Source organism: Dipodomys merriami, unplaced genomic scaffold, assembly GCF_024711535.1.
Source record: "Dipodomys merriami isolate MVZ:Mamm:240054 unplaced genomic scaffold, mDipMer1.0.p SCAF_128, whole genome shotgun sequence".
In the NCBI taxonomy this organism is placed as follows: Eukaryota; Metazoa; Chordata; class Mammalia; order Rodentia; family Heteromyidae; genus Dipodomys; species Dipodomys merriami.
Window position 1 is genome coordinate 2,316,162 of NW_027202582.1, and position 19,475 is coordinate 2,335,636.

The 19,475-nt window shown below is 47.0% G+C and overlaps 1 protein-coding gene across 1 annotated transcript in view; it reads right to left on the minus strand.

Moving 5' to 3' along the window:
- Positions 1-11,398, minus strand: part of LOC138824195 (golgin subfamily A member 6-like protein 25) — a 47,331-nt gene extending 35,933 nt beyond the window's left edge. Inside the window, exons 1-2 of the mRNA XM_070017851.1 lie at positions 7,070-11,398; positions 412-666 (exon numbers count right to left, since the gene is read on the minus strand). Coding sequence (XP_069873952.1) covers positions 7,646-11,398 — 3,753 coding nt within the window. The 3' untranslated portion in view covers positions 412-666; positions 7,070-7,645. The remainder of the gene's footprint in view (positions 1-411; positions 667-7,069) is intronic.
- Positions 11,399-19,475: the final 8,077 nt, after the last annotated feature.

Consider the following 19,475-nt stretch of genomic DNA (forward strand, 5'->3'; position numbering starts at 1 on the left):
AGCTCTTTTGCTCAAAGCTTGTGTTCTACCACTTTGAACCACAGCTCCACTTCTAAGTTTTGAGTAGTTAATTGGAGATGAGTCTCACAGGGACTTTTCTGTCCAGGCTGGCTTCTAACCCCAGTCCTCAGATCTCAGCCTCTTGAGATGCCAGAATTGCAGGTGTGAGCCACTAGCCGGCTTAAATTCTTCAATAAAACTCCCCTCACATTTATAGCTGGCCAATCTCAACCAAACAATTGTGTCTGTCCCAGTCATACTCAAACCCCTGGCCTGGCCTTTTCCTGGAAGCCACACAGTTTCCTGTCATAGGCCGTTGGCAGCACTATTCTTTCCGTTCAGAATGTTTGTCCTCCACGCATCCCCTACCTCACCTTCTAAGTCCAGCCCCAACTGGTCATCTGCACTTACCAGGTGGCTGGCATGGCATTTGGCATAGTGTTTCCATCTTCAGTTCTCTTTCTGTGGTCTCAGTGAAGTGCATCTGATATCCAGCCAGAGAACAGAAATCTGATGATTCGGCCATAATCTGTACATTGCAGCACAGTAAGACTCCTGGAATGCCGAAACTACCCAAGTCTTGACCTTGTGCCCATGGAGGGCTCTTATAAGAGATGATAGCTCCTGTGCTAGCAGAGTCACCGATGATCTCAGGAATACACAGATCTGGGGAAGAAAATACATCATTTTTTCCTCTTTGACATTTATGCTTTTTTTTTTTTTTTTTTGTCAGTCATAGGGCCTGAACTCTGGGCCTGGGCACTGTCCCTCAGCTCTTCAGCTCAAGGCTAGTGCTCTATCACTTGAACCACAGCACCACTTCCGGCTTATATAGTGCTGAGGAATTGAACCCAGGGACTCATGCATGCAAGGCAAGCATTCTACCACTGAGCCACCTTCCTGCCCAACATTTACGTTCTTAAAAACGTGTCACTAAGCTGGGCATTGGTGGCTCATGCCTATAATACTAGCTACTCATGAGGTTGAGATCTGAGGATCACTGTTTGAAGCCAGCCCAGGCAGGAAAGTCTATGAGTTTCTTTTTTTTTTTTTTTTTGTCGGTCGTGGGGCTTGAACTCTGGGCCTGGGCGCTGTCCCTCAGCTCTTCAGCTCAAGGCGAGCACTCTACCACTTGAGCTACAGCACCACTTCCGGTTTTCTGGTGGTTTATTGGAGATAGGAGTCTCACAGTCTTTCCTGCCCGGGCTGGCTTTGAACCTCGATCCTCAGATCTCAGCCTCCTGAGTAGCTAGGATTACAGGCGTGAGCCACCAGCACCCGGCAGTCTATGAGTTTCTTAACTTCAATAAACTACTACGAAAAGGCCGGAAGTGACACTGTGGTTTAAGTGGTAGAGCACTAGCCTTGAGCAAAAGAAATTCAGGGACAGAGCCCAGGCCCAGAGTTCAAGACCCAGGCCCAGCAATAAAACAAAACAAAACTGGTCACTGAAACACTCATTCTGCAATTCTTCACACAGTGAATGGAGGGGTTGTTACACAGTCTCAGCCCCGCCCCCAGGCAAAGCTTGCTTTGGCAGTCTACTGCAGAAAGAATGGAGGAGGAAAGTTGAGCACAGTGGTTTTCAGTGTAACTCTGAGGTTGGGCTGTCTGTGTGGCAGCCTGGTCCTGGCAGTTTCATCCTTATTTGCTTGCTTATTTGCTTGCTTGCTTGCTTGCTTGCTTTTCTTTTCTTTCTTTCTTTTTTTTTTTTTTTTTTTTTTTTGTTGTTGTTGGTCATGGGACTTGAACTCTGGGCCCCTTCAGCTCAAGGCAAGTGCTCTACCACTTGAGCCACACAGTGGCACTCACTTCCAATTTTCTGGTGGTTAATTGGACATACAGTCTCACGGACTTTCCTGCCTGGGCTGGCTTTGAACTGTGATCCTCAGATCTCAGCCTCCTGAGTAGCTAGGATTACAGGTTTGAGCCACCAGCATTCAGCTCAGAAAGACCTTATCTTAAAAACAAAACATTCGGGCTGGGAAGGTGGCTGAGTGGTAGAGTGCTTGCCTTGCATGCATGAGGCCCTGGGTTCGATTCCTCAGTACCACATAAGCAAAAAGAAAAAAGCTGGAAGTGGTGCTGTAACTCAAGCAGGAGATTGCTAGCCTTGAGCTGAAGAGCTGAGGGACAACACCCAGGCCCAGAGTTCAGGGCCCACGACAAAAAAAAAAAAATTCCAGTCATTAGTAGTTTACTCCTGTAATCCTAGCTTACTCAGGAGGGTAAGATCTGAGCACTGTAGTTTAAAGCCAGCCTTGGCAGAAAAACCCATGAGACTTGTCTCCAATTAACTAGCAAAGAGCTGGAAATAATAGAGTGCCAACCAAAAACATCAAGCAAGAACACAAAGCCCTGAGCTGTCTGAAGCTTACTTTTACAACTCTGTCCATGATTTCCAGTATCTCAATGTTACCATCCCAACTATGGGATAAGACTTTCTATAGGATGGAGGGGGGGGGGAGCAATCTGTCCATTGCTGCTCAAGGAAGAAGCAGAAATAGTGGAGACAGGAAGAAAAGAGGCCACGTCCATGGAAGAGCTGGCCACGCAACCAGCTCCAGAATAAAAATAGATGTAGACTTCCATGAGCTATGCTGGAAGGAAGAAAACAGAGCATGTCTCAAACTGCTGAGAACACATCCCTCCATAGAGAAACCGCAAGTTCCAGAATGTGATAAGGACATTCTCTGACTTTTAGGACTTAAAAACGATGTGAAATATTCTAAGAGAGAGGGTGAAGTATCACAGCAATTTCTGGCTAGATGTTAAATGGTATTGAGACCAATAAAGCCACTAAAGTGATGGATTGATTCATTCCTCCAACACATCCTGAGTATCTACTGTGTGCTGATTATTCACAAGAATAGAGAAGATCCCCACATAAATTCATTCTTTGAGTGTGCATGCTGGTCTTGGGGCTTGAACTCAGGGTCTGTCCCTGAGGTTCTTTTGCTCAGGGCTAGCAACGCCACAACGCCACTTCCGGCTTTATATGGTACTGAGGAATTTAACCCAGGGCTTCATGCATACTAGGCAAGTACCCTACCATTAAGCCACTCCCCAAAGTATGTATTTTTATCTCTAGGTAGCTTATGATCGCTGGGAAGGTGGCTCAGTGGTAGAGTGCTTGCTTCACATGCCTGAGGCCCTGGGTTCGATTCCTCAGCACCACAAAAGCAGAAAAAGCCGGAAGGGGTGCTGTGGTTCCAGTGGTAGAGTGCTAGCCTTGAGCTGAAGAGCTGAGGGACACTGCCCAGGCCCAGAGTTCAGGCTCCATGACCAGCAAAAAAAAAAAAAAAAAAGACTATAGCTTATGATCTAGTGGAGAGAGACAGAAGAAAAGTAATTACAAGTATGGGGGCACATGCCTGTGATCTCAGCACTCCTAAGGCTGAAGCAGGAGGAATAGGAGTTCAACACTAACCTGGTCTACATGAACAAGCCCTAGTCTCAAAATAAACAAACAAACAAAACAACTGCAGGAGGAATCTGTGAGTCAGAGGGAGGAGGTGAGGGGGGGGGGGTGCTGGGGAAGCAGAGCTCTGGGTCTCAACTTCCAGTCAAAGAACAGAACAACTGCAGGTCAGGATGGAACCATCAGATAAATCCAATAGTGGGACCTGGAGGGGATTACATGCTTAATCCCAGCGATTTGGGAGGCAGGGGTAGCAGGGTCAGCTTAATTCCAGAGAAGGTAAGTGAAAGACCTTAGCTGAAAAAGAAATGAAAGCAAAAATGGGATGAGGGGTATGTGGCTGGGTAGGGTGTTCCAGCTGGAAGCGTGCTCGTCTACCCAGTGCATGACCTTGTATTTAAAACCCCCAAATAAGAAAGGAAGGAAGCAGGACAGCTAGGTCCAGTGGCTGCAATCTCAGCTACTCCACAGGCCAAACAAGGATTCCAAGATCGAGGCCAAACTTGGTAACTTAAAGATTTTTTTTTTTTGTCAGTCGTGGGGCCTGAACTCTGGGCCTGGGCATTGTCCCTCAGCTCTTCAGGTCAAGGCTAGCCCTCTACCACTTGAGCACCACTTCTGGCTTTTTTTCTGCTTATATGGTGCTGAGGAATTGAACCCAGGGCCCCATGCAAGGCAAGCACTTTACCACTGAGCCACCTTCCCAGCACCCCCCCCCTTTTTTTGTCAGTCATGGGGGCTTGAACTCAGGGCCTGGGCGCTGTCCCTGAGTTTTTTTGCTCAAGGCTAGTGCTTTATTACTTGAGCCACAGCTCTACTTTGACAACTTAATGAGACTATATCTCAAAATTTAAAAAAAAAAATAGTTTGGGGGGGGTGGGGGAGGCCTGGGAAGGTGGCTCAGTGGTAGAGTGCTTGCCTAGCATGCATGAAGCCCTGGGTTTGATTCCTCAGCACCTCATAAGCAGAAAAAAGCCAGAAGTGGTGCTGTGGCTCAAGTAGTAGGGCACTAGTCTTGAGCTGAAGAGCTTAGCCCCCATGACTGAAAAAAAAAAAAAAAGCTGAGAGTGGGGCTGTGGCTCAAGTGGTAGAGTGCTAACCTTGAGCAAAAGAAGTTCAGGGAAGCCTGACGCCGGTGGCTAACACCTGTAATCCTAGCTACTCAGGAAGCTGAGATCTAAGGATCACAGTTCAAAGCCAGCCTGGTCAGGAAAGACTGTGAGGCTCCTATCTCCAATAAACTACCAGAAAATCCAAAGTGGTGTTGTAGCTCAAGTGGTAGAGCGCTAGCCTTGAGCTGAAGAGCTGAGGGACAGTGCCCAGGACCACAGTTCAAGCCCCACAACTGACAAAAAAAAAAAAAAAAGATCAACATACATAGGAAAATTAATGTAGTAACACATAAACAGAACCAAGAACAAAAATAATATAATCATCTCAAATGTTACAAAAAAAAGTCTTTGATAAAATTCAACATTCTTTTATGATAAAAGCTCTGAAGAAAGCCAGACACCCGAGGCTCACGCCTTCATCCTAGCTACTCAGGAGGCTGTGATTTGAGGATCACAGTTCAAAGCCAGCCTGGGCAGGAAAATCCATGAGACTCTTATCTCCAATAAACCACTAGAAAACTAGAAGTGGCGTTCTGGCTCAAGCAGTAGAGCGCTCACCTTGAGCTGAAGAGCCTAAGGACAGCGCCCAAGCCCAGAGTTCAAGCCCCATGACTGACCAAAAAAAAAAAAAAAAGCTCGGAAGAGAAGGAATGTACTTGAACTTCAAGGCTACATATGACAAACATATAGCAAACATCAGATTAAAATCGGGAAAGCCTGAAATTACTTCTCCTAAAGTCAAGACTGGGAGAGAAGTGTCTATTCTCCCCACAGAAGTCTTAGCAAACAGTAAGGCAGGTAAAAATAAATAAAAGGGATTTAAATAGAGCAGTCAAGTTATTCCTTATTTGCAGATGATAAGAGCTTATACTTAAAGGACTCTACAGACTCCACCAAAAACCTTCTAGAACTGAAAAATGTTTATTTTAGAAATGTAGCTGGCTATAAAACCAACATTCAGGACTAACTAGCTTTTCTTTTCTTTTTTCTTTCTTTCTTTCTTTTTTTTTTTTTTTTGCCAGTTCTGGGGCTTGAACTCAGGGCCTGGGCACTGTCTCTGAGCTTCTTTTGCTCAAGGCTAGCACTTGAGCCACAGCACCACTTTTGGCTTTCTTTGCTTATGTGGTACTGAGGAATCAAACCCAGGGCTTCATGCCTTCTAGGTAAGTACTCTATCACTAAGCCACATTCCCAGCCTATGATTAGCTTTTCTATATATCTCGAAAACAATTCCACTCACAATAGCCCTCAAAAAAACTAAAATACTTCTGCCGGGCGCTGGTGGCTCACGCCTGTAATCCTAGCTACTCAGGAGGCTGAGATTTGAGGATCGCAGTTCAAAGCCAGCCCGGGCAGGAGAGACCGTGAGACTCCTATCTCCAATAAACCACCAGAAAACCGGAAGTGGCGCTGTAGCTCAAGTGGTAGAGCGCTCGCCTTGAGCTGAAGAGCTGAGGAACAGCGCCCAGGCCCAGAGTTCAAGCCCCATGACCGACAAAAAAAAAAAAAAAAAAAAAAAAAACTAAAATACTTAACCCAAAAGGTGAAAGACCTTCACAATAACAACTTAATTATTTAAAAACAAAACAAAAAAACCAAAAACTTGCTGAGCACTAGTAGCTCATGCTTGTAATCCTAGCTGAGATCTGAGGATTGTGGTTCAAAGCCAGCCTGTGCAGGAAAGTCCATGAGACTCGGATCTCCAATAAACCACTAGAAAACCAGAAGTGGCACTGTGGCTCAAGTGTTAAGAGCCCTTACCTTGAGCTGAAGAGCTGAGGGACAGCACCTAGGCCCAAAGTTCAAGCCCCATGACTGAGCATAAAAAAAAAAAAAAGAAAGAAAGAAGAAAAAAGAGACTTAAGAAGACAAAAAGCACTTGTCATTAAAATAATAATTAAAAGTCAAAGATGGAACCAGGCACCTGCAACTCATGCTTGTAAGCCTAGCTACTCAAGATAGCTGAGATCTGAGGATCATGGTTTGAGGCCAGCCCCAGCAGGAAACTTCATGAGACTCATCTTCAATTCACCACCAGAAAACTGGAAGTGGCACTGTGGCTCAAAGTGGTAGAGCGCTAGCACTGAGTGAAAGAGTCCAGGTCCTGAGTTCAAACCCCATGACCAACAAAAATAATTTTTTTTTTAAAAAGTCAAAGATGGAAACAATGCAGGTGCAAAGAAGACAACTTAGCATGGGTGATTTGAGTTTGATATAGAAGAAATAGTGATTGTGATGAGGTGATTAAAATATGAAGACTGGCAAAGATACAATTGGGAGAATCAGATGGTACAGCCCTGTGGGATATTAGATGGTAAATTGGCTGTATAGGAGGACAAAGTACAGAAATAGGGAGGGAACTAACTTTGAAAACCAACAAATGTGGGCCAGGGACATGGCTCAAGTGGTAGAGTACTTGCTTAGTAATTATAAGACTGAGTTCAAATCCTAGTACTGCAAATCCAAAGTAAGTAAATAACAGCAAAATAAACAAACAAACCAAATATAATCACTATGGTGGATTATGGCTTCTTACTTTTTTCACCTTGTAAGTTGCTCATCTCCATGTCCTCTTGTTTTTGTCCCCCTCATTCTTCAGGACCTGCTTCCAGATATTTTTTGCACTTCAGCCTACTTGTCCACAACCTTCCATGGTTATCCTTTATCCTGCTTTCTCCTCCTCTGTATGCATTCTCCTTCTCATATCTCCAATCTTAAATCGATTTCTCAAATATTCTTTAATAACCCAATATCCAATTTCCTCTATAATAAATTACTAAATCTCTTCTTTCTCCTCAAAAGATTCCTGTTACCATCTTTCCCATTCTTCTTCACTTCCACTGGTCCTTGTTCTCCTTCATTCCCACACTTTTTAGGCTGTGGCTTTCTCCTCTCTTCTTTCATTTTGAACCCTTCAGGATCAGTAATGTTCTTCTTGGCTCTAACTTTTCATCGTTGGTTTTCAATACTCCCCCACCATCTTGTTTCAATCCTTCATCCATTTCATCCACTGGGACCTTCATCTGTCATATCTTTCTCTTCCAATGCAACAGATTCTCCAGTAATATTTTTCTCTTCATTCAAGTCATTCTTATCAACTTCATTCCTTGGCTCAACCATTTCTAGTTCTTTCTCTTTCTATACTTTCTAAAGGAATTTCCATCTCATCAGGAGATCCTATCTCTCTTTCACCATCAGTAACTTTTATCACTGTTTCAATTTCCTCTTCTGTTTCACTCTCCTTTCTTGAGCCTTCCTCCAACTTCTCATTGGAATATAAGCTTTCAGCACTTGATCCCTGTTTATCTTCTGTGGATATCAAATCTTTTCCACCAGTCCTCAAATTCTCTCCACTGGACCTCTGTTTCTCTTCACTGGATCTCAGCTTCTCACCACTGGAACTGAGTTTCTTTCCACTGGAACTGAGTGTCTCTCCACTGGATCTCAGCTTGTCTCTACTGGGTCTAAGCTTCTCACCACTGGAATTGAGTTTCTTTCCACTGGAACTGAGTGTCTCTCCACTGGATATTAGCTTGTCTCTACTGGATTTGAGCTTCTCTTCACTGGATCTCAGCTTCTCACCACTGGAACTGGGTTTCTCTCGATTGGATGTGAGCATCTCTCCACTGGATCTGAGCTTGTCTCTACTGGATCTCAGCTTCTCCTCACTGGATCTCAGCTTCTCCTCACCGGAACTGGGTTTCTCCTCATTGGATGTGAGCATCTCTTCACTGGATCTGAGCTTGTCTCTACTGGGTCTGAGCTTGTCTCTACTGGATCTGAGCTTCTCACCACTGGAACTGGGTTTTTCTCCATCAGATGTGAGCACCTCTCCACTGGATCTGAGCTTCTCTCTACTGGATCTCAGCTTCTCACCACTGGAACTGGGTTTCTCTTCATTGGATGTGAGCATCTCTTCACTGGATCTGAGCTTGTCTCTATTGGATCTGAGCTTCTCTTCACTAGATCTCAGCTTCTCACCACCGGAACTGGGTTTCTCTCCATCAGATGTGAGCATCTCTCCACTGGATCTGAGCTTCTCTCTACTGGATCTCAGCTTCTCACCACTGGAACTGGGTTTCTCTTCATTGGATGTGAACATCTCTTCACTGGATCTGAGCTTGTCTCTACTGGATCTGAGCTTCTCTTCACTAGATCTCAGCTTCTCACCACCGGAACTGGGTTTCTCTACATCGGATGTGAGCATCTCTCCACTGGATCTGAGCTTGTCTCCACTGGATGTGAGCTCTTCACTGGATCTGAGGTTCTCTCCACTGGATTTGGGCTTCTTTTTACTGGATCTCAGCTTTTCATCTCTGGAACTGAGCTTCTCTTCACTGGGTCTGAGCATCTCTCCACTGGATCTGAGCTTCTCTTCACTGGATCTCAGCTTCTCACCACTGGAACTGGGTTTCTCTTCATTGGATGTGAGCATCTCTTCACTGGATCTGAGCTTGTCTCTATTGGATCTGAGCTTCTCTTCACTAGATCTCAGCTTCTCACCACCGGAACTGGGTTTCTCTCCATCAGATGTGAGCATCTCTCCACTGGATCTGAGCTTCTCTCTACTGGATCTCAGCTTCTCACCACTGGAACTGGGTTTCTCTTCATTGGATGTGAACATCTCTTCACTGGATCTGAGCTTGTCTCTACTGGATCTGAGCTTCTCTTCACTAGATCTCAGCTTCTCACCACCGGAACTGGGTTTCTCTACATCAGATGTGAGCATCTCTCCACTGGATCTGAGCTTGTCTCCACTGGATGTGAGCTCTTCACTGGATCTGAGGTTCTTTCCACTGGAACTGAGTGCCTCTCCACTGGATTTGGGCTTCTTTTTACTGGATCTCAGCTTTTCATCTCTGGAACTGAGCTTCTCTTCACTGGGTCTGAGCATCTCTCCACTGGATCTGAGCTTCTCTTCACTGGATCTCAGCTTCTCACCACTGGAACTGAGTTTCTCTCCACTAGATCTCAGCTTCTCTTCACTGGATCTCAGCTTCTCACCACTGGATCTCAGCTTCTCACCACTGGAACTGAGTGTCTCTCCACTAGATCTGAGTTTCTCTCCACTGGATCTGAGCTTCTCTTCACTGGATCTGGGCTTCTCTTCACTGGATCTGGGCTTCTCTTCACTGGATCTGGGTTTCTCTTCACTGGATCTGAGCTTCTCACCACTAGATCTGAGCTGCTCTTCACTAGATCTCAGCTTCTCGCCACTGGAACTGGATTTCTCTCCACTGGATTTGAGTGTCTCTCCACTGGATCTGAGCTTCTCTTCACTAGATCTCAACTTCTCACCACTGGATCTGAGCTTGTCTCTACTGGATCTGAGCTTGTCTCTACTGGACCTGAGCTTCTTTTCACTGGATCTCAGCTTCTCACCACTGGAACTGGGTTTCTCTCCACTGGATTTGAGCATCTCTCTACTGGATCTGAGCTTGTCTTTACTGGATCTGAACTTCTCTTCACTAGGTCTCAGCTTCTCACCACTGGAACTGAGCTTTTCTCCACTGGATCTGAGTGTCTCTCCACTGGTTCTGAGCTTGTCTCTACTGGATCTGAGCTTGTCTTCACTAGGTCTCAGCTTCTCACCACTGGACCTGAGCTTCTCACTAGACTTGAGCTTCTCACCACTGGACCTGAGCTTCTCACCACTGGACCTGAGCTTCTGTCCACTGGATCTGAGCTTCTCTCCACTGGATCTGAGCTTTTCTCCACTGGATTTGAGTGTCTCTCCACTGGATCTGAGCTTGTCTCTACTGGATCTGTGCTTGTCTTCACTAGGTCTCAGCTTCTCACCACTGGACCTGAGCTTCTCACCACTAGACCTGGGCTTTTCACCACTGGACCTAAGCTTCTGTCCACTGGATCTGAGCTTCTCTCCACTGGATCTGAGCTTTTCTCCACTGATTCTGAGCTTTTCTCCACTGATTCTGAGCTTCTCACCACTGGACCTGTGCTTCTCACTACTGGACCTGAGCTTCTGTCCACTGGATCTGAGCTTCTCTCCACTGGATCTGAGCTTTTCTCCACTGATTCTACGTTTCTCCTCACTTGATCTCCGTTTCTTTCCCCTGGATGTTGACTTCTCTCCAATGGATCCACGCTGCTTTTCTCCCCCAGAGGTTGACTTCTCTCCTTCAGGTCTTACCTTCTTTTCAGTATGCCCAAGCTTCTCTACACTGGATCTCAGCTTCTCGCTACTGGGCCCAAGCTTCTCTTCACTGGGTTTCACCTCCTCTCTACTGGCTCTCTGCTCCTCCCCACTGGGCCTCAGCTCCTCATTCTGTCCCAGTTGATACCTTCTAGAACTCAAGTCCTCTACCCCGGTCTCCACCTTGTTGCCATTTGCTGTCAACCTGTCTTCAAACCCAGACCCCACTCTGGAGCGCGTTGTCATCTCTGAACTCTCGGGTATGGCCCCAGTTTGGCCTTTTGCTTCCTCCTCCTGCGTCTTCCAGACTTCTATTAGGTTGTTTTCCCCCAAACCAGGCAGAGCTTGTACTGTGCTTGCTCCACGGGGCCTGGGCTTCTTGTCCACTATCTTCTGACTCGAGCCTCGCTTTTCCAGCAAGACCTTTTTTCCCTCAGCCCTCAAGTCCCTCCATTTAGGCTTTGGCGGGCTTCTCTCCAGGAGCTCTATCTTCTTCCCAATGACTATGAGCCCTTGCCAGGGTTCGCACAATTTCCCTTTCTCCGGCAACACCGGCGCCCTCCTGTAGCCCACTTCCGGCGGTGGACGCCCATGGATGCCGGGGCTGCCCTGCGTTCGGGGCTTGCCGCTCCCCCTCGGGGTTCTAAACTTTTTCCTCTCCCTCACGTCCAAGGGTAAATACGACGGCTGAGGCCTTTTCTCCACAGACATCGCCTCCGGCCCTCGCCCCAACCCCACCTGGCTGACTCCAGCTCCCCATTCCCCCCTAACCCCACCCTCCCTCCCACCATCGGCCTCCTGCCGCCGCCCTGCCCGGCCCCACCTTGTGCGCAGGCGCAGGTCCCGCGTGACCGTTAGAAGGCGGGACCGGAAAGGCTGGGCCGGGACTCCGCAACTGGGGTAGGAGGAAAATCTGGACGCAGAGCCTGTGACCCTTGTGACCCTAGAGTTTACACTCGGCAGGCTCATCGCCGGTCCACCCCTCCCGCTAACACTTGGTCCGGGTCCTGCGCTGTGCTTTTAAATCCTGGGGCTTGGACACAGAATTGATAGGCGTTGCAACCAATGGCGCGGCACACTGTAGACTAGTACCCAATCAAAAGTCGCTGCTTTGGATGACGTCAATGGGAACCACCTCAGACTCTGTCAGGGAGGGGAGAGTGTCTGAGCCGGCTTGCAGGATCTCTCACTTACTTCAACGAAGCTTCCAGAGCGTGCCCGCAATGGCCTGCAACGGAATCCTTGTGTACTACAGCCGAGGAATATAATGGAGACGCATCCAGAAATGGAAGGAGAGTAAGGAAAAGGAAGGATGCAAACCCCCTTCCAACCTCCACCTCTCTCCATCATCCCTGTACCTAAGCAGGGATAGAGACCTGAGCAGGGGAATGGGTTGTTTCTATAGCACCTGCATAGGGACCGTTAGGATACCAAGGTAAGGAATGACATCCTATTCTTGCCCAAGTTGGGGAATCCAGTTCAGCATTTAGGGCTTGAGTATGTGTGTCCATATAATCATAAGATCATTCTTCCTTTTTTTTTCCTTTCGGCTTCATTCATCAAATCCTCATTAAACATCTACCTTGTGCCCAGGATGCTTAGGAGAAACAGAGGTACAGCCTTTTGGGGGTTGGAGGCACGTGCTTAGTGAGTTATGGATGAAGATAAGGGCAGAGTAGATGTGGTCCATCCTGGAAGTCCCATTTCTCTCAAGCAGAGTGAAGAGTGTAGGTATGAGCAGAGATACTAGGACCTCAGGAAAGAGGCCCAGTCCTATAAGCCAACTGCACCAGTGAGCCAGACTGTCTTGTGTTGAGTGGGTGAATGGGAATTAGAGAGCCTGCCCGAGGAGTGTCAGAAAATCCATGTGAGGGGGGCTGGAAAGGTGCCTCAGTGGTAGAGCGCTTGCCTTGCATAACTGAGGCCCTGGGTTCGATTCCTCAGCATCGCATAAGCAGAAAAAGCCGGAAGTGGCACTGTGGCTCAAGTGATAGAGTGCTAGCCTTGAGCTGAAGAGCTGAGGGACAGCGCCCAGGCCCAGAGTTCAGGCCCTACGACCAACCAAAAAAAAAAAGAAAATCCATGTGAGGAGAGGGATTCAAGTGGAGTTTGGAGGTGTCAGAGGGGTTGAGAGACACAAAGCATAGAACAACAAGTATCTGCTTCAATGCGCATCTATATTCATATTATTCGTGTATATGTAATGACTACAGCAGAACTTAACATATTATAAAAGCAACTATAACTGATAACTTAGTTATTGGTATTGTTACTATTATCAAATAGAATGCTATGTGTTTTGAGGATGTGCAATTTTTTTTTTTTTGGTCGGCTGTGGGGCTTGAACTCAGGGCTTGGGCGCTATCCCTTAGCTCTTCAGCTCAAAGCGAGTGCTCTACCTCGAGCCACAGCACCACTTCCGGTTTTCTAGTGCTTTTATTGGAGGTAAGAGTCTCATGGACTTTCCTGCCCCGACTGGCTTTGAACTGTGATCCTCAGATCTCAGCCTCCTGAGTAGCTAGGATTACAACGTGAGCCACTGGCACCCTGCTGTGCTGAATGTTTTAAATGACAGATGTACCCCTAGACTTTGTAAGAGCCATACTTTCCAAAAGTCCACTACTAGTACTCATATTCTATGTTAAAGATTTCCTCCTCTAAGATCCTTTTTTTTTTTTTTTTTGTCAGTCATGGGCACTGAACTCGGCCTGAGCGCTGTCCCTCAGCTTTTCAGCTAAAAATTAGTGTTCTACCACTTGAGCCACAGGGCCACTTCTGGTTTTCTGAGTGGTTTATTGGAGATAAACCTACCAGGACTGGCTTTGAGTCTGGATCCTCAGATCTCAACCTCCTGAGAGGCATGAGCCACTGGCTCCTCCTTTAAATGTAGAGATATTGCCAGGCACCAGTGATTCATGCCTGTAATCCTTGCTATGTTTTTTTTTGTTTTTTTTTTTTTTGCCAGTCGTGGGGCCTGAATACTGGGCCTCAGTGCTGTCTGTCAGCTCTTAAACTCAAGGCTAGTGCTCTACCATTTGAGCCACAGTGCCATTTCCAGCTTTTTCTGCTTATGTGATGCTGAGGAATCGAACACAGGGCCTCATGCATGCAAGGCAAGCACTCTACCACTGAGCCACCTTCCCAGCCCCAATCCTCGCTATGTTAGGATTATGGTTTGAAGTCAGCTCAGGCAAGAAAGTCTGTGAAACTCTTATCTCCAATAAACTACCAAAAAGCTGGAAGTAAAGCTGTAACTCAAGTGGTAGAGCACTAGCCCTGAGCAAAAAATGACCCCGGACACCACCCAGGCCCTGAGTTTAAGCCCCAGGGAGGGCACAAACACACACACACACACACACAAAGATATTAAAATAGTAAAGGACTAGGAACATGGCTTAATGGTGGAACGTTTGCACACACACACACACACACACACACAAAGATATTAAAATAGTAAAGGACTAGGAACATGGCTTAATGGTGGAACGTTTGTCTTGCATGCATAAAGCCCAAGGTTTGATCCACAGAGCCTATATATGAAATCAGGTAAAATACTTGATTAATACAACTGAGGGCAAGAAAGAATAAAATTATAGGCTGGACATGGTAGGACATGCCTATAAACCCAGCTACTTGGAAGGCACAGATAACAGAATGATAGTCAAAGGCTACCCTGAGCAAAAACTAAAAGCAGGCTGGGAATGTAGCTTAGTGGTAGAGTGCATGCATGAAGCCTTGGGTTCGATTCCTCTGTCCCACATACCAAAACAGCCAGAAATGGCTCTGTGGCTCAAGGGGTAGAGTACCAGCCTTGAACAAAAAAAAGCTAAAGGAGAGAGCTCTGATCTGAGTTCAAGTACAGGCACTAAGTAAATAAGTAAATACCCTAAAGCAAAAGAACTAAGGTATGGTTCAAGTGGTAGAACACACATATAAAGCCCTGAGTTCAAATGCCAGTTCTAGGGAAAAAAGTAATAAATACATATGACCAGTGGGACACCTCAGCACAAAGACATGGGTATATGTCTGAAGTGACAGATGCACTAGTTACTCTGATCTGATGAAGTACACACATTGTATACATGAATGTAAATGCCACGTTGTACCCTGTAAATTTGTACCATTACTATATATCAATGAAAATAAAAATATTTGAGCTGGGCAGGAGTGGCTTAGCTACTCAGAAAGCTGAGATCTGAGGACTGAGGTTCAAAGCCAGGGCAGACAAAACTGCAAGCAAAAAGCTGGAAGTGGAGGAGCGGCTCAAGTGGCAGAGTGCTAGAACTGATAAAAAAGCCGGCCAAGCATGAGTGCAGGGCCCTGAGTTCAAGTTCCAGTACTGGCGCATGCACACACACACACACACACACACACACACACACACACACACACACACACACACACCACACAATTGTAAAAAGGACGGAACAAGCAAAGGAAAAAAGCAGGACAGCAAGTTTGTAGCCTATTATACCATTAATTACAAGAATTATGAATGTTCTAAACACTTAAATTTAAAAAGCATCATTGGGGTGTGGCTCAAGTGATAGAGTGCCTGAGTTAAAACCCCAGTACCACCAAGAAAAGGAAAAACAAACAAGCATTGTCAGATTAGATTTTTTTAAGAAAAAAAATATAGTTTTTTTTAAAAATAGATATTTTAAGCGGTCTGTGGTGATACACACCTGTAATTCCAACACTCAGGAGTTTGAAGCAGGAAAATACCGAGTTCATAACCAGTCTGAATTACATAGCATAACTTTGTCTCAAAAATAGACATATATTTTAGCCGGGCGCTGGTGGCTCACGCCTGTAATCCTAGCTACTCAGGAGGCTGAGATCTGAGGATCGCGGTTCAAAGCCAGCCCGGACACGAAAGACCGTGAGACTCCTATCTCCAATAAAAGCACCAGAAAACCGGAAGTGGCGCTGTAGCTCAAGTGGTAGAGCGCTCGCCTTGAGCTGAAGAGCTGAGGGACAACGCCCAGGCCCAGAGTTCAAGCCCCACGACCGACAAAAAAAAAAAAAAAATAGACATATATTTTAAACATGAGAACTTAGAAACTTGGTGCCAGGGGCCCATGTCTGTAATCCTAGCTACTCAGGAGCCTAAGGTCTGAGGATCAATGTACAAAGCCAACCAGGCAGGCAAAGCCATGAGACTGTTATCTCCAAGTAACCACCAAAAAATACCATAAATAGAGCTGTGGCTCAGGTGGTAGAGCACCAGCATTCAGCAGAAAAGGCTAAGGGATAGCACCCAGACCCTGAGTTTAAGCTCTAGTACCCTCTCTTTCTTTTCTTTTTAATTTTTCTTTTCTTTTTTTTTTTTTTTTCCGTTCGTGGGGCCTGAACTCTGGGCCTGGGTGCTGTCCCTCAGCTCTTTAGCTCAAGGCTAGCGCTCTACCACTTGAGCCACAGCGCCACTTTCGGCCTTTTCTGCTTATGTAGTGCTGAGGAATTGAACCCAGGGCCTCATGCATGCAAGGCAAGCACTCTACCACTGAGCCACCTTCCCAGCCCCCCTAGTACCCTCTGAAAACAATTAAGTTGTTGAGCCAGGCGCCAGTAGCTTACACCTGTAATCCTAGCTACTCAGGAGGCTGAGATCTGAGGATCACGGTTCAAAGCCAGTCCGTGAAACTTATCTCCAATAAACCACCAGAAAACCGGAAGTGGCACTGTAGCTCAAGTGGTAGAGCGCTAGCCTTGAGCTGAAGAGCTGAGGGACAGAGCTCAGGCCCAGAGTTCAAGCCCCACAACCGATTTAAAAAAAAAAAAAATTAAGTTGTGGTAAAGGTGACTTCCATCCTCTCCACAGCATTTGCATTCACAGATGTTGTCCTGCACCAGGACTGGCAGGCTCCCACCAGATGTGCAGGAGGCCTTTGGAAAGTCCAGGGCACAGTGGCCAGGGATCACATTGGCCAGGTAATTGTGTCCATCCACACCAAGCTGCAGAATAAATAACATGTGACTGAGGCCCTAAGCTAGACCGAGGCCCTAACCTAGAACAAGCTCAAGTTCCCTTGCTGTCAGAAGAGCCGCATATCCAAGAAGCGGGGCTTTACTATGTTTAATGCAGATGAGCTTGAAGACATGTCTGACCCATAATAGCTGTGGAGTCAAATATATCCCAAATCGTGGACCTCCAATAACTGGGGAGCCTGCACTCATGAGGACCTCCACCTACCCCACCACTAATCGTCTTAATCATGCTCATCAATAATCTGTCATGCCCACAGTTTTGTTTTGTTTTGTTTACTGCACCAGATGCCAGTGGCTTATCCCTGTAATCCTAATCAGGAGGCTGAGATCTGAGGATTATGGTTTGAAGACAGCCCTGGCAGAGACGTCCATGAGAGTCTTATCACCAGTTAACTACAAAATGCTGGAAGTGGGCTAGGAAGGTGGCTCAGTGGTAGAGCGCTTGTCTTGCATGCCAGAGGCCCTGGATTCAATTCCTCAGCACCACATAAGCAAAAAGAAAAAAGCTGGAAGTGGCGCTGTGGCTCAAGTGGTAGAGCGCTAGCCTTGAGCTGAAGAGCTGAGGGACAGCGCCCAGGCTCAGAGTTCAGGCCCCACGACCAGACCCTCCCCCAACCCCCCAAAAAAACAAAAAACAAAACAAAACAAAAAAAATGCTGGAAGTACAGCTGTGGCTCATGTGGTAGAGTGCTAGCCTTGAGCAAAAAAGCTTAGGGACTGCGCCCAGGGCCTGAGTTCAAACCCCAGGACACACACACACACACACACACACACACACACACACACACACACACACACACACACACACACACACACACACACACACACACACACACACACACACACACACACACACACACACACACACACACACACACACACACACACACACACACACACACACACTTACTTTTAAAGGAAAATCCAGTATCTCACAACACAGATAAAAATTACACACAAAATAGGATCATGTTGCCGGGCGCTGGTGGCTCACGCCTCTCAGGAGGCTGAGATCTGAGGATCCAGGTTCAAAGCCAGCCCGGGCAGGAAAGACCGTGAGACTCCTATCTCCAATAAACCACCAGAAAAGCGGAAGTGGAGCTGTAGCTCAAGTGGTAGAGCGCTCGCCTTGAGCTGAAGAGCTGAGGGACAGCGCCCAGGCCCAGAGTTCAAGCCCCACGACCGACAAAAAAAAAAAAAAAATAGGATTATGTTAAGCCACAAGCTGGCAGCTCACTCTTACAATCCTCAGGAGGCTGAGAGGATGGCTGTTCAAAGCCATGCCACACAGGAAAGTCCATGAGACTCTTACCTCCAATTAACCACCAGAAAACTGGTAGTGGGGCAGTCGCTCAAAGTGGTAGAGTGCTAGTCTTGAGCAAAAAGGCTCAGTGACAGCACCAGGCCCTGAGTTCAAGCCCAGTGCCAACAACAAAAAAATAGGATCATGTTGAATAAGCCACAGAATAAAATAAAACGGAGCATAGCTTTGCTTGAGGAAAACAAGATTGGGTGAATTCAATAATGCCGAGTACCAGGACTCGCCCTGGCAGCCAAGCTGGCGCAGTTCCTGTTGATTAAGAACCAGGTAAGGATCTGGCTCAGTAGGACGGACATACACGTCACCCAGTCATCTTCCTCCACGCAGTCTCCTCGAAGTGGCTGCAGAACACAGCCGCCTCGGCTCGCGCTCCGGTTCAGCAGGTGGGACTTGAACTCACAGCACGTCCTGATCAACACCTGCAACCCGTGCAGGAGGCTGCGCGGGTGACCTGGCACCCCGCCACTGGCCTCCCATGATTGTTTTAGGGCTCCTGGTTATGTAGGGCAACATCGAAGTCCCGGATGTCCTGGGCGGTGGGGTGTGGCCACTCCTCGGAGAAGTTTCTCAGTCCCGGATCTAAAAGAACTGGTTACTGCTGGGCGAGGCCTCGCCCGGAGCGTGGGGCCTGGGGGCAGCGGAGTTCCGGTGCGCCCGGAGCTGAGCTGGGAATCAGCGGGATGAAGGCGCAGGAAGCCCTTCCACGAGGCCTGGAGCACGGGCCGAGTGCTGCGGGGACTGGCTAGAACGTGGGCCACACAGGAGCTTGGTGGTGAAGCCCCAGCCTCTTGACATCTGAGATCGATTCTGAGAGACTTGGGACAAGTGTGTGGGACGGGAAGAACAGAGGCAGGGAAGAGGGAAGGAGCTTCTTTCTGCCATGCCTGAATGTATGTAGATTTAGGAGGTGTTGCCAAGTGTGGGGGGGGAGGGGGGAATTTCGTTGTTTTTAGTATGGGTTTTTTGGTTCCTTTTTTTTTTTTTTGGTCCTGGGACTTGAACTCTGGGCCTGGGCGCTGTCCCTGCGCTCTCCAGCTCTAAGCGAGAGCTCTACCGCTTTAGCCACAGGACCACTTCCGGTTTCCTGGTGGATTATTTGAGATAAGAGTCTCACGGACTTGCCTGCCCGAGCTGGCTTTGAACCACTATCCTCAGATCTCAGCCTCCTGAGTAGCTAGGATTGCAGGCGTGAGCCACTGGAGCCTGGCTTTGGTTCCCAATTTTTGTATATAAGCAGGTACAAGGAATATTACTGTTTACTGTTTTTTGGATAAAATTTTGCTGGCTATAATACCAAGTGGAAAACTGGTACTATGGGTTAGAACAGATAAGTAAACAAGTAAATTGATGCAAAAATCAAGGGCAAAATAACTATTATATGGAAAAATAAAAGTTTATATACATTTTAAAAATACAAAATGGGGCTGGGGATGTGGCTTAGTGGTAGAGTGTTTGCCTAGCATGCATGAAGCCCTAGGT